This window comes from Oncorhynchus nerka, linkage group LG10 (assembly GCF_034236695.1).
Source record: "Oncorhynchus nerka isolate Pitt River linkage group LG10, Oner_Uvic_2.0, whole genome shotgun sequence".
In the NCBI taxonomy this organism is placed as follows: Eukaryota; Metazoa; Chordata; class Actinopteri; order Salmoniformes; family Salmonidae; genus Oncorhynchus; species Oncorhynchus nerka.
Window position 1 is genome coordinate 29,210,630 of NC_088405.1, and position 15,795 is coordinate 29,226,424.

Here is a 15,795-nt window from a genome sequence, read left to right on the forward strand (position 1 = left end):
TTGCCTATCTTAAAATAATTCCCCTTTTTCCAATATCCTCCGACTGAAAGGAAATAGTTTACATTTAATCATCTCTCTCTCTCCCTCACTCTCACTCTCTCCCTCTTCTGCCGTCTCATCTTTCACCTTCTCTGAAGCTCTGAAATCTTTCCAAGATGAGAGGAAAGAGAAGGGAGGAGAAGCAGAGATGAAGGGATGGAGGAACAGTACTGTGTGTATGTGTGTGTGTATTTGTGTGTGTCTAATTGCATCCCACAGCAGAGATGCAGCATAGCCTTTCAGTACCGTTCATTACTGTGTCTCTATGAGAGAACATATTACTGGATGGTGCTGTGTTACAAAAGACATGACTGGTTTCCTGTATCAGTATTGGGCACCCTGCTGTAAACGATTCTGTCAGATCCGATAAAATTCACAACTCTCACTATCAGTCAAAACAACAGCCATTTCAACAACAGCCATTTCAGAATTTCAGCAGTTGGCCAGTTCTGTTTACCACTGAACACTGAGCTTATTGAGTACATAGTCCATAGATGTTCACTAGTACTGCAGTGTTATTAGTTAAATAATATATTTTGTAATGTGAGTTCCTTACTTTTACTCCTTAGTCTTTTTTCTGTTTCTGGCCAGCAACACTGGCAGTCTTTTGAGGTGTTATTATCAGTATTATGGAGTTGGAATATCACAACATGCGGTGCTAGCTACCCTGGCATTATCTGTACCAGTGACAGATCGGCCTGCCATCCCGCCTGCCACAGTGCTGTACGCATTAACATTAAACAGCTTGGCTGGCCGGATGCCTGTCTCCCCGTCCTCCAAGGATTCAAGGAGACTTGCCAACCATGAAGGAAACTTGGAATACACCTGCCACTGGCACAGCCACTGGCACTCAACAACAAACCTGTGACAAGTGCCATTTCAAGGCCTGATTTATGTCAAAACAGCAATACAGGGAATTAACGGAGAGGATTGTGAAATGAGAACAAAGATTAAGCACTTACGTAGTTTGATGCAAGATCTGGGTGGAGATAGTCGATCCCTGAAACATAATTTCAACATAAATTAGTGAGATAATGCTATACATTTTTCCTCAAAAGAATTTAGGTCTTGAGGGGAGGGTTTGACCTTTATAAGAAGATGTCAACCAATAAATTGTCACTTATTTTACGTTGTACTTATTACATTCTAATGTGGAGCTGGTCGGTACTTGTACATGTCATTTATTCAAATGGTATTTAGTTCATTAACCATGTGCAGATACCTTGTCGTCATGAACTATAAATAACCACATTAATAAGTGGATGACTAATACCTTTAAATCTTTATAATTGACACATACTGTGTAGTGGCCACCAATTGTTATGAATGGCTACCAACTCTGGTCCTGAATAGCTACAGGTAGTGGTGGAAAAAGTACCCAATAATCATACTTTACAAACACAGTATTTGTGTTTAGTGAGTCCGCCAGATCAGAGGCAGTAGGGATGACAACGCGTTATATTGATAGGTGCGTGAATTGGACCATATTGCTGTCCTGTCTGAGCATGCAAAGTGTAAGAAGTAGTTTTTGTTGGCAGGGAAATTTATGTAGTAAAAAGTACAGCATTTATTTTGGAATGTAGTGAAGTAAAAGTAAAAGTTAAAAAAATATATAAATAGTCAAATAAACTACAGATAGAAAGAAATTACTTAAGTAGTACTTCAAGTTTTTTTTTACTTAGTTCCTTAACACCACTGGCTACAGGGTATAAAGTAGGGGAATCAAACACACAGCCCCTGTATGACAAAAAAAGCCCTCAATCTACTGTGCATTTAAATGATTAAAACCAAATCGAAACTGCGTATAACAGTATTACATTAAACAGTCTCTTCACTCTGTCCAGCTCACTAACAGTCACCTGATTAAAAGCTAAACAGTCAGAGAGAATAAAAAAATCCCCACAAAAACATGGATAGCTGACCTTATGTTTATTGCAAATTTTGACGGTGAGGAAATATAACACATTTTCAGAGTGAACCTCTGGACCTCGGTGGAGGCCGAATGCATAGGGCTTTAGCCCAGAACTACAATCCCAGTGATGACCTCTATTAAGATACTACTCTGGACTACTCACTATTCTGGACGGTTCTGACTTAGAATATGTGAACAACTATAAATACCTAGGTGTCTGGCTCGACTGTAAACTCTCCTTCCAGACTCATATTAAGCATCTCAATCCAAAATTAAGTCTAGAATCGGCTTCCTATTTCGCAACAAAGCCTCCTTCCAAACATACCCTTGTAAAACTGACTATCCTACCGATCCTTGACTTCGGTGATGTCATTTACAAAATAGCCTCCAACACTCTACTCAACAAATTGGATGCAGTCTATCACAGTGCCATCCGTTTTGTCAGCAAAGCCCCATATACTACCAACCACTGCGACCTGTATGCTCTCGTTGGCTGGTCCTCGCTACATATTCGTCGCCAAACCCACTGGCTCCAGGTCTCAGCTCACTGGTCACCATAGAACCACCCACCCATAGCACGCGCTCCAGCAGGTATGTTTCACTGGTCATCCCCAAAGCCAGCACCTCCTTTGGCTGCCTTTCCTTCCAGTTCTCTCCTGTCAATGACTGGAACGAATTGCAAAAATCACTGGAGTTGGAGACTTATATCTCCCTCACTAACTTGAAGCATCAGCTGTCAGAGCAACTTACCAATCTCTGCAGCTGTACACAGCCCATTGTTAAATAACCCATCCAACTACCTGCCTCATCCCCATATTTGTTTTTGTTTTTCTGCTATTTTGCACACCAGTATTTCTACTTACACATCCTCATCTGCACATCTATCACTCCAGTGTTAATTGCTAAATTGTAATTACTCCGCCACTATTGGCCTATTTATTGCCTTACCTCCTTACTTCATTTGCACACACAGTATACAGCTTTTTCTATTGTTTTATTGACTGTACGTTTGTTTATTCCATGTGTAACTCTGTGTTGTTGTTTTTGTCGCACTGCTTTGCTTTATCTTGGCCAGGTCGCAGTTGTTAATGAGAACTTGTTCTCAAATGGTCTACCTGGTTAAATAAAGGTGAAATAAATAAAATAAAAAATAAAAAGATAGTGATACCACTTCAACCGTCTATACTGGTACCTACCATCGTCCATGATGGCTATGGTGATGCCTCTCCCGGTGTAGCCCAGTCCCCAAGCCTCGGCCACATTGAGGTCCAGTCCAGGGGTCCCATCAGCCTGGCCCGTGTTGATCTAATCAGTCACACAAACAATATGGAGACAGGTCGTGACGCAGGACACCCAGCCGAGCGGCCATTAGATAATTAGTCAACATGGAGGAAGATAGGGGTAAGGAAGGGGGGAGGAAGAGATGAGGTGTGGAGGATGGGAGGGAGGGGGAGTAAATGTCACAGATATGGCACTTAGCTGGGATCCTACTGCGGAGCGTTTAATCTGACAAGTGGAACAAAGGAAGGCACGTTGGCCCTGGTGGAAAGGAAAGTCACGCTTGCCAGTCTAGGGTAAACACTGGGGGAGGAGGCTGACATAAACAGGGAGATGAGATGGTGTGGGCAATATTGACTGGCCTAATGTGAAGACTTCATCTCCATAGGAGGAGCAGCCGTGAATATGTCTGTGATCAGTGGTCAGTGAGTAAACAAGTATAACGGATGCTGATGACAACTCACCAGATACCACTGTTTGCTGAATAGGGGGTCGGTAATTTTGACGTCAATTTCGTTGATGCTTCTGTAGCCTCGCTTCTGTCGGCCGAAGCCCTCCTGGTCCAACACATTCTTTACCTGAGAAAGGAAATGCAAATATTACACCATGAGCCCTTTATATTCAGAGTAATCTGAATCAATATAGTCAAAATGTATCATTACAATGTACTTCAGGTGTATATGGTGACTACACAAGAAACCCACTCATAAACACTTTACCTAGAAGTAATTTGCATAACTGTGCAAAGTGTACATTGGAGGGAACTACTTTTAATTTGTTTGAACTGAACATCCATTCAAAGGGAATATTAGCTGACATATGAAATTGTTTGAGATGGTCATACTATAGATTATTTAGCTATATGATTTTGAATTTTAGGACCCCTTTAGGTATTAAAAGTTTGGACACACATACTCATTCAAGGGCTTTGCTTTACTTTTTACAAATTTCTACATTCTAAAATAATATTGAAGACATCACAACGATGAAATAACACATATGGAATCATTGAGGAAACAAATCATTGTTAAACAAATCAAAATATATTTTATATTTTAGATTCTTTAAAGTATCCACCCTTTGACTTGATGACAGCTTTGCACACTCTTGGCATTATCTCAACCAGCTTCACCTGGAATGCTTTTCCAACAGTCTTGAAGGAGATCCCACATATGCTGAGCAGTTGTTGGCTGATTTTCCTTCACTCTGCAGTCCAACTAATCATAAACCATCTCAAATGGGTTGAGTTCGGGTGATTGTGGAGGCCAGGTCATCTGATGCAGCAATCCATCACTCTCCTTCTTGAACAAATAGCCCTTACACAGCCTGGAGGAGTGTTGGGTCATTGTCCTGTTGAAAAACAAATGATAGTCCGACTAAGCGCAAACCAGATGGGATGGCGTATCGCTGCAGAATACTGTGATAGCCATGCTGGTTAAGTGTGCCTTGAATTCTAAGTAAATGAATGACAGTGTCACCAGCAAAGCAACCCCACACCATCACACCTCCTCCTCCATGCTTCACGGTGGGAACCAGACATCTGGAAATCATCCGTTCACCTACTCTGCGTCTCACAAAGACAAAGCAATTGGAAACAAACATCTCAAATTTGTACTCATCAGACCAAATGACAGATTGGTCATGTTCATTGCTCATGGTTCTTGTTGCAAGCAAGTCTCTCCTTCTTTTTGGTGTCCTTTAGTAGTGGTTTCTTTGCAGCAATTCGATCATGAAGGCCTGATTCATGCAGTCTCCTCTGAACAGCTGATGTTGAGATGTGTCTGTTACTTGAACTCTGTTAAGCATTTATTTGGGCTCAATTTCTGAGGCAGGTAACTCTAATGAACCTATCCTCTGCAGCAGAGGTGTCTCTGGGTCTTCCTTTCTTGTCATGGTCCTCATGAGAGCCAGTTTCATCATAGCATTGATGGTTTTTGCAACTGCACTTGAAGAAACTATAAAAGTTCTTGAAATGTTCCAGATTGACTGACCTTCATGTCTTAAAGTAATGATGGACTGTCATTTCTCTTTGATTATTTGAGCTGTTCTTGCCATAATATGGACTTGGTCTTTTACCAAATAGGGCTATCTGAGATTCCACAAATGAACTTTTAACAAGGCCATCTGTTAATTGAAATGCATTCCAGGTGACTACCTCATGAAGCTGGTTGAGAGAATGCCAAGAGTGTGTAAAGCTGTCATCAAGGCAAAGGGTGGATACTTTGAAGAATCTCAAATATTAATTTGTTTAACACTTTTCTGGTTGCTACATGATTCCATATATGTTATTTCATAGTTTTAATGTCTTCACTATTATTCTACAATGCAAAAAATAGTTTAAAACAATAAAATAAAAACCTGGAATGAGTAGGTGGGTCCAAACCTTTGACTGGTACTGTATATAATTTTTGCGGGATCAAATATAGATTTTGGCCTTTACTACTAAAGCCCATAGAAACGCATTGAATAATACATTCATAAATGGCAAACAGGACAGTCAAAAAATACATCATAAGGAACAAGGTTTTGAAGTGCCTGTCCTAAATCCAAGAGATATACAGCATATTTTTTTACACATAATTAATGAACCCCTTTTTTGGGGTAGGTACAAAACAAGCTTTATTTTTTTATTATGTAACATAGATTGACACACCGGTGCAGCAAGCGACACTCGGGGGTTAACATGATTTTTGAATGACTACCTCATCTCTGTACCCCACACATACAATTATCTGTAAACCACAAAGACCAGGGAGGTTTTCCATTGCCTCGCAAAGAAGGGCACCTATTGGGAGACTTAAAAAAATATATATAAACATGTATAATAATAATAACCTGACATTGAATATCCCTTTGAGCAAGACGGAGTTAATAATTAGACCTTGGAATGCTGTATCAGTGCATACCCGTTTCTACAAAGATGCAGGTGTCCTTCCTAACTCAGTTGCCGGAGAGGAGGAAACCACTCAGGGATTTCACAATGAGACCAATGGTGACTGTAAAACAGCTACAGAGTTTAATGGCTGTGATAGGAGAAAACTGAGGATAGATAGAAAGTATAACTGCAAAGAATGTGGTAAAGAAATGAATGTTACAGCATGTCCTGAATACAAAGCGTTATGTTTGGTGCAAATCCAACACAACACATCACTGAGTACCACTCTTCATATTTTCAAGCATAGTGGTGGTTTTATCATGTTATGGGTATGCTTATCTTCGGCAAGGACTAGGGAGGTTTTTAACGGAATATATCTAAGCACAGGCAAAATCCTAGAGTAAAACCTGGTTCAGTCTGCTTTCCAACAGACACTGGGAGACAAGTCCACCTTTCAGCAGGACAATGCCCTAAAACACAAGGTCAAATATACACTGGAGTTGCTTACCAAGACGACATCGAAAGTTCCTGAGTGGCCTAGTTAGAGTTTTGACTTAAATCGTCTTAAAAATCTATGGCAAGACTTGAAAATGGCCGTCTAGCAATGATCAATAACCAACTTAACAGAGCTTGAAGAATTGGAATTGTTAAAATAATAATGTGCAAATATTGTACAATCCAGGTCTGAAAAGCTCTTAGAGGCTTACCCATAAAGACTCACAGCTGTAACCACTACTAAAGGTGATCTGACATGTATTGATGTGAATACTTACTTAAATGAGATATTTCAGTATTTCATTTTCAATAGATTAGCAACATTTTCTAAAAACATGTTTTCACTTTGTCAGTATGGGATATATTTTTGTTTAATCCATTTTGATTTCAGGCTGTAACAGAACTAAGTGTGGAATAAGTCAAGGGGTATGAATACTTTCTGAAGGCACTGTACATTCATAATGCCCTACCCCGTCCACCTGTGTCTCTAGTGTAGGGATGGAGGGGGGCGTCACATAAATCAACAGGCTAATTCTATTTGTCTCAGTCTGAATCATCTGAATCATACATGCCATGCAGCTGGGTCCCTACAGTACCACACACACACACACACACACACACACACAGGGGAATTTGAAAGAGACTGTTTCAGAGGGTGCCCTAGCAGACAAAAGAACTCCCCAATTAGCCTGACAAAGTCCTTGTGTTTGTTCCCATCATCAAAGACACTTTGACTAAAGAGCTTATTTACTGCTGCAACAGGGACACTTGCAAAAACAGGATCAACAACAGAGGGTGTTTTTTTCTCATGATTTCATAAAGATTTACAATGGTGTTTCTAAAGGAGTGGTTTGTTAATATCTGGGTTATATGGTCTGATCTAATCAAGATAAACTAACTGTGGACACAAACGGTATTCAAGATGAAAGGGAGACATTAATGATCTAGTGAGGGGGCAGTGTGTTTCGCTAGAGGCAATGTAACTTAAGCCTATTTAGTATAAAAGCTGGAGTTGAATTCAAGTAGAATTGAAACAGTAACAAAAGGCCATCTCGCCTCTGTTTCGGTAAGAAGCTGAGGGATGGGCCTGGAGAAGTGTAACCACTCAGGTTCATAGACAGGGCAATGGATTCAATGACCAACCATCCATGGTATCAAAATTATAGTTTTAACCATGTTTTGAGGCTATACAGTCTTTGTTCAGATTTACATTGTTTACAAACATTGCATTAAAGCAAGTGTTGCGTTCTGATGGGTATGACAGTTGAACTAAGCTCATAAGGCATTTAGAAGTTATATTCTTCAAAAACCAATGGAATACTAAATTAATTTATACGTCCAAAACTTGATGTAGCAACTAAGGATTCTAGCTTTAAGTCCAAAAATCCCATTAGAATCCCAACAGTCAAGCATAAAAAGCAGGGATCTCCACATTGGCAAATGTATTAAAATCTACAAGCTTTGTCTATCATTTACTGTACAGCAAAATGCACAATATAATATAAAGCTCAAGTTAATAAAATTGAGTCTGAATATATCATAACCAATATTGCTACATGAAATTGTGACCTGGCTGAATAAACTAAGATAAAGGTATATAGCAATGAAAGTAACTCAGACAGTGACCAGAGCCAAATCAAGTGCCTGTACAGTAATGCTTTATATTCTCTCTACAGCCTGGGCTACAGCCTCATTTTCAGACTGGAGTAGGGCTCTCTATCTGGAAGTTATTAGGGAGAGTAAAGGACCTTGCTCTACTTGTCACTAGCTGCTCAAGGACACTAATTTAGTTGGAACACCTTGCTCAGAATGACTGGTAAAGTACACAGTGCTGTCTTAAGATGAGCTCTATAAATGTACCTCTCTCCAGCTAATAGCTCATCCTCAGATGGAATTTACATTATTTTGCATAATGTCAAGGTAAGTTTCCATCAAGGCACTACTATTGAATTCCAAAATCTTTCAACTCCCTTTACAGACTTAAAAATATAACAACTTGCAGCTAGTGGCTCAATTTGGCCAAATAGCAATTCAACCACAGCTAGGTTACTTATCACATTGATGTTAAGTTCATAAAATTGAGTCAATATTTTATTTTCAACTGCATGCTTGTTGAATAGAGTCAGATATGCAATGAAAGAAAGTCCTTCCTGAGCTTACATGTGTAAACACACATGATGGAGAGCGGACTAGGCATTGTCCGATGTGTTTTACCACCGTAGATAAGGGATCCGCGTTAAGCATGCTCTTTACAAGGCTAGAGGACACTTATTGTTGGCTTTAAAAGGGACCAAGCCCATAAAACACATCTCTTCTTTCACTGCCTAAGTACCTGCGACAGATATAGCAGTCAGTGTGGACCCCTGACGATCCTATGTTACAGATAGATGCGAGCAAACCTTTGCATTTTGTCACAAAACAATTTTCAGACTCAGAGCATTGTGTTTTCTATCCTGTATACCTTTTCATTTTGCTAAACTGTCCAACATAGATGGAAAATGGACTAATGTGCACTATATAGCCATTTAATGGAGCCACATAGCACATCTCAACCTGGTGACGTAAAAGGGAACGTAAAATAACCATCCATCTTCCTTCATCTCTCTCCTTCCATCGCCTATCTCCCTCCCTCCCTCCCTCTTCCTTCCTCCTTCCTCCCTCCATACCCCTCCATCCGTACCCTCCATTATATGACTAGCACTGGTGTTTCCCCTCGAGACAGCCCTCGACCCAGTGTCTCATGTCGCCCACTCACATCATCAGAAGGAGCCCGTGCACAATCACCCTCCCCGCGCTCTGCTCCCCACCTGCTCTCTGCCCGTTCCCTGTTCCTGCCTGCCAACTAGAAGCACCACCAAGCAAGGCTTCAAACGCCACCTCATTTCAAAGGGCTGAGCTGTCCTCCATCTTTCTCTATCTTTCTCTCCCTCCCTCTCTCTCTTTATCATCTCTATTTCAGAGCACCAAGATACAGCACATTTAGATGGATTAATTCCCTTCCAACATGGTACTGTCTTAACAACGAAGTGGATTTTTAGATGTAATGGCAAAATTTAGATTTCCACCTAAATAGATATACCCAAAAGTAACTGCTATTCATGTGTAATTACATGATTCCGACATTCCAAAACATGGTATATCTGGAAAGAACACATCTGGGAGATTATGAGGAAATTATCAGACGATAGGTAGGCGTTACATAGTTCAGAATACACAAGATCAAGCACACACAAAATAACTTTTTTTCTTTTGTTGAAAGTAATCTTTCATTGACAAGCTATAAGTGAATTACTGATCTTCAGAACTGGAAACACATCAGATGGCTTCCACAACATGTGAATAACATCTGAAAAAAATGGGATTGATAGACCTAACAACTAGAAATGGGGAGATGTTTTAGTAAGTGGTGTCAGGTGTGGTCACGGGACTATTCCAGGTATCCCTAAACCTCTCCAAAGTGGCATATTAAATTAGATCATTCCAGTGCTATTACATATTTGTAATCCCTAAATGCTATTTGTTAAGTATAAAAACACAAGTTCTACCATATCAACCTCACTCAAATAGTGGTGGTGTTAGTTTCAACTGTTCTGCCTTAGTATTATTCGACCATGCTGGTCATTTATGAACATTTGAACATCTTGGCCATGTTCTGTTATAATCTCCACCCGGCACAGCCAGAAGAGGACTCCATATGCTCTCTCTATTTCTCTTTCTTTCTCTCTCTCTCGGAGGACCTGAGCCCTAGGACCATGCCCCAGACTACCTGACATGATGACTCCTTGCTGTCCCCAGTCCACCTGACCGTGCTGCTGCTCCAGTTTCAACTGTTCTGCCTTATTATTATACGACCATGCTGGTCATTTATGAACATTTGAACATCTTGGCCATGTTCTGTTATAATCTCCACCCGGCACAGCCAGAAGAGGACTTAGCCTGGTTCCTCTCTAGGTTTCTTCCTAGGTTTTGGCCTTTCTAGGGAGTTTTTCCTAGCCACCGTGCTTCTACACCTGCATTGCTTGCTGTTTGGGGTTTTAGGCTGGGTTTCTGTACAGCACTTTGAGATATCAGCTGATGTACGAAGGGCTATATAAATCAATTTGATTTGATTTGATTTGATTTATGGGGTATCCAGGGTACATTCAAGTGTCCTTTCAACCTGTCACAACTTCTACCGAAGTCAATGCCTCTCCTTGTTCGGCGGTCGACGTCACCGGTCTTCTAGCCATCATTGATCCATGTTTCATTTTCCATTGGTTTTGTCTTGTCTTCCTACACACCTGGTTCCAATCCCATTCATTTATTGTTGTGTATTTAACCCTCTGTTTCCCCTCATGTCCTTATCAGAGATTTTTAATTGTTATGCTCGTGTTTTATGGATTGGTGTGCGACGGGTTCTAGTACCCACGTTTATTTTATTATGTACTTTGGTTTTGGAGTTTTGTTTTACGTTATTAAACTACTCCATTATACCAAGTTTGATTCTCCTGCGCCTGACTTCCCTGCCACCTACACACACGGCATGACAGAATCTCTGACCATAAATATGAAGTCAGCAGGAGTAAGTACCCCAGACATGGAGGTGGAGAAACGCGTCCAAGAGCATACGGAGAAGCTTTACTATCTGGGCGTCGCCATGGATCACGTTGTCCAGAATATGGACCGCTGGGAGAGACAGGGAGTTCTTCCAATGCCTCCACCAGCATAACCGGGGTCTATCCTGAGCGGCCCTTTCCCGCCTGAACCCAGTGGGATCCGTCTATCCATGCCGCAGGGGTACGTCGGAAATGCTGCCAACTGCCAGGGTTTCCTCCTCCAATTAAACCTTTATCTGGCCACGGTCCAACCAGCTCCATCGACCGTGAGAAGGGTTTCGCCCTCGTCTCGTGCCTCACCGGGAGAGCACTGGAGTGGGCCAGCTCCATGTGTGAACATAAAAGATGCGGCGTTGGACCATTTTGAGAAGTTCACCCGCCGTTTCCGGGCAGTCTTTGACCACCCACTCGAGGGCAGAGGTGAGCGTCTCTATCATCTGAGGCAGGAGACGAGGAGCGCCCAGGAGTTTGCCCTGGAGTTTAGGACCCTGGCTGCCGGCGCGGGATGGAACAACAGGGCCCTGATCGACCATTACCGCTGCAGTCTGCGCGAGGACGTCCGTCAGGAGCTGGCCTGCAGAGACACCACCCTCACCTTCGACCAGCTGGTGGACCTGTCCATCCAGCTGGACAACCTGCTACTCGCGGACATCCAGATCGGGTTCTGGTGGTTCCATCCTCCCGCACCCCCTCTCCGATACCCATGGAGCTGGGAGGGACGGTGCGCAGGGAGACAGGAGGGGGTTCCCGCTCGTGCACCATCTGTGGCCACAGAGGGCACACTGCTGGTCAGTGCCGGGTTGGTTCCTCTGGGAATCAAGGCAGCAGGCAGGGAACTCTTGCATCACCCCAGGTGAGTCGGCACCATTCTCACCCAGAGCCCTCTGTCGCACATATATTTCTGTCTGTTACATTTCCTGAATTTTCCCCTCGTTCCCAGCATAAGACGCTAGTAGATTCAGGCGCGGCTGGGAATTTCATTGATAAAGTGTTAGCTCATAGTTTAGGGACCCCTGTTGTTCCCGTGGATGTGCCTTTCCCCGTTCACGCCTTAGATAGCCGACCATTAGGGTCAGGGCATATCAGGGAGGCCACCGCTCCTTTGAGTATGGTGACACAGGGGGGTCACACGGAGAAGATTAGTCTTTTCCTTATTGACTCTCCTGCCTATCCCGTGGTGCTAGGCCTACCCTGGTTAGCTTATCATAACCCCACTGTTTCTTGGCCACAGAGGGCTCTCACGGGGCGGTCGCAATAGTGCTCAGGTAGGTGTTTAGGGGTTTCCGTTAGTGCTACTACGGTGGAAAGTCCAGATCAGGTCTCCACCGTGCGCATTCCCCCAGAATATGCCGATTTGGCTCCTGCCATCTGTAAAAAGAAGGCGACTCAATGTTTTTTTTTGTTTTTTTTCACCTTTATTTAACCAGGTAGGCAAGTTGAGAACATGTTCTCATTTACAATTGCGACCTGGCCAAGATAAAGCAAAGCAGTTCGACACATACAACAACACAGAGTTACACATGGAATAAAACAAACATACAGTAAATAATAGTAGAAAAATAAATCTATATACAATGTGAGCAAATGAGGTGAGATAAGGGAGGTAAAGGCAAGAAAAAAAAGAAAAAAAGGCCATGGTGGCAAAGTAAATACAATATAGCAAGTAAAACACTGGAATGGTAGATTTGCAGTGGAAGAATGTGCAAAGTAGAAATAAAAATAATGGGGTGCAAAGGAGCAAAATAAATAAATAAATAAAATAAAATACAGTAGGGAAAGAGGTAGTTGTTTGGACTAAATTATAGATGGGCTATGTACAGGTGCAGTAATCTGTGAGCTGCTCTGACAGCTGGTGCTTAAAGCTAGTGAGGGAGATAAGTGTTTCCAGTTTACCACCCCATCGACGGGGGGATTGTGCGATAGATCTCCTGGTAGACACTGCACTTCCCAGGAGTCACATGTATCCCCTGTCGCAAGCGGAGACGGTGGCTATGGAGACATATGTCTCCGAATCTCTGCGTCAGGGGTACATTCGGTCCTCCACTTCACCCGTCTCCTCAAGTTTCTTTTTTGTGAAGAAGGATGGAGGTTTGCGCCCGTGCATTGATTATCGAGGTCTCAATCAAATCACGGTGAGGTACAGTTACCCGCTACCTCTTATTGCCACGTCGATTGAGTCAATGCACGGGCGATCTTCTTCACTAAACTAGATCTCAGGAGTGCGTACAACCTGGTGCGTATCCGAGAGGGAGAAGAGTGGAAGACGGCATTTAGTACCACCTCAGGGCATTATGGGTACCTCGTCATGCCGTACGGGTTAATGAATGCTCCATCAGTCTTCCAATCCTTTGTAGACTAGATTTTCAGAGACCTGCACGAGCAGGGTGTAGTGGTGTATATTGATGACATTCTGATATACTCCGCTACACGCGGCAAGCATGTGTCCCTGGTGCGCAAAGTGCTTGGTCGCCTGTTGGAGCATGACCTGTACATCAAGGCTGAGAAATGCCTTTTCTTCCAACAGTCCGTCTCCTTCCTAGGGTATCACATTTCCACATCAGGAGTGGAGATGGAGAGTGACCGCATTGCAGCCGTGCGTAATTGGCCGACTCCCACCACGGTAAAGGAGGTGCAGCGGTTCTTACGGTTTGCCAACTACTACCGGAGGTTTATCCGGGGTTTTGGTCAGGTAGCTGCTCCCATTACCTCACTGCTGAAGGGGGGCACGGTGCGCTTGCAGTGGTCAGCTGAGGCGGACAGGGCTTTTAGGAACCTGAAGGCTCTGTCTACCTCGGCTCCTGTGTTGGCCCATCCGGATCCCTCTTTGGCATTCATAGTGGAGGTGGAGGGTTCCGAGGCTGGGATAGGAGCTGTGCTCCCTCAGTGCTCGGGTACGCCACCGAAACTCCGCCCCTGTGCCTTCTTCTCAAAGAAGCTCAGCCCGGCGGAGCGAAACTATGATGTGGGGGACTGGGAGCTATTGGCTGTCGTTAAGGCTTTGAAGGTGTGGAGACATTGGCTTGAGGGGGCTAAACACCCCTTTCTCATCTGGACTGACCACCGCAATCAAGAGTACATCTGGGCGGCGAGGAGAATGGATCCTCGCCAGGCAAGGTGGGCCATGTTTTTCACCCGTTTTGTGTTTACCCTCTCTTACAGACCAGGCTCCCAGAATGTTAAGGCAGATGCACTGTCCCGGCTGTATGACACAGAGGAGCGGTCCATGGATCCCACTCCCATACTCCCAGCCTCTTGTTTGGTGATGCCGGTAGTGTGGGAGCTGGATGAGGACATTGAGCGGGCGTCACGTGCAGAGCCCGTTCCCCCTCAGTGTCCAGCTGGGCGTCTGTACGTTCCGTCTGCTGTCCGCGATCGGCTGATCTATTGGGCCCACACGTCACCCTCCTCTGGTCATCTTGGGATCGGTCGGACAGTGCGCTGTCTAAGTGGGAGGCACTTCGAGGGTTTATGTTTCCTGCTGCTCAGTGTGCGCCCAGTGCAAGGCTCCTAGACACCTTCCCAGAGGTAAGTTACAACCCTCACCCGTTCCACATTGGCCTGTCGGTGGATTTTATAACCGATCTTCCACCTTCACAGGGTAACACCACGATCCTGGTCGTTGTGGATCGTTTTTCTAAGTCCTGTCGTCTCCTCCCTTTGCCCGGTCTCCTACAAACTGCGGAGGCCCTGTTTACACACGTCTTCCGGTACTACGGGGTGCCTGAGGATATAGTGTCTGATCGGGGTCCCCAGTTCACGTCAAGGGTCTGGAAGGCGTTCATGGAACATCTGGGGGTCTCGGTCAGCCTTTCCTCAGGTTTTCACCCCGAGAGTAATGGGCAGGTAGAGAGAGTTAACCAGGATGTGGATAGGTTTCTGAGGTCTTATTGCCAGGACCTGCCGGGGGAGTGGGTGGCGTTCGTGCCCCGGGCAGAGATGGCCCAGAACTCGCTCCGACACTCCTCCACTAATCTTTCTCCATTTCTTTGTGTATTGGGGTATCAGCCGGTTCTGGCTCCTTGGCATCAGAGTCAGACAGAGGCTCCTGCGGTGGACGACTGGTTCAGGAGGCCACCCACGTCAACCACATGGGAGGCCACCCACGTCAACCTTCAGCGCGCCGTACTGTGCCAGAAAGTTGTCGCAGACCGTCACCGCAGTGAGGCAGGGACAGGGTCTGGCTCTCGACCCGAAACCTGCCCCTCCGCCTGCCCTGCTGGAAGTTGGGCCCGTGGTTTGTGGGGCCATTTAAAGTCCTGAGGAGAGTGAACGAGGTATGTTATAGTTTACAGCTTCCCCCCGATTACCGTATTAACCCCTCGTTCCACGTGTCTCTCCTCAGGCCGGTGGTGGCTGGCCCGCTCCAGGAGGCTGAGGTGCGGGAGGTTCCTCTGCCCCCTATGGACATCGAGGGGCCCCGGCGTACTCAGTTTGTTCCATCCTGGATTTGAGACGTCGGGTGAGGGACCTTCAGTACCTTGTGGACTGGGAGGGGTACAGTCCAGAGGAGAGATGCCGGGTTCATGTGGCGGACCTGTAAGATCCTTCTCTGCTGCGAGAGTTCCTCCGTCTCCATCCGGATCGCCCTGCGCCTCGTCCTC

The 15,795-nt window shown here is 44.5% G+C and overlaps 1 protein-coding gene across 1 annotated transcript in view; it reads right to left on the reverse strand.

Moving 5' to 3' along the window:
- The window catches only part of pcsk2 (proprotein convertase subtilisin/kexin type 2), an 88,031-nt gene that overhangs the window by 61,341 nt on the left and 10,895 nt on the right, over nt 1–15,795 (reverse strand). The window contains exons 3-5 of the mRNA XM_029669396.2: nt 3,694–3,807; nt 3,148–3,256; nt 1,002–1,039 (exon numbers count right to left, since the gene is read on the reverse strand). Of these exons, the coding sequence (XP_029525256.1) occupies nt 1,002–1,039; nt 3,148–3,256; nt 3,694–3,807 (261 nt within the window). The remainder of the gene's footprint in view (nt 1–1,001; nt 1,040–3,147; nt 3,257–3,693; nt 3,808–15,795) is intronic.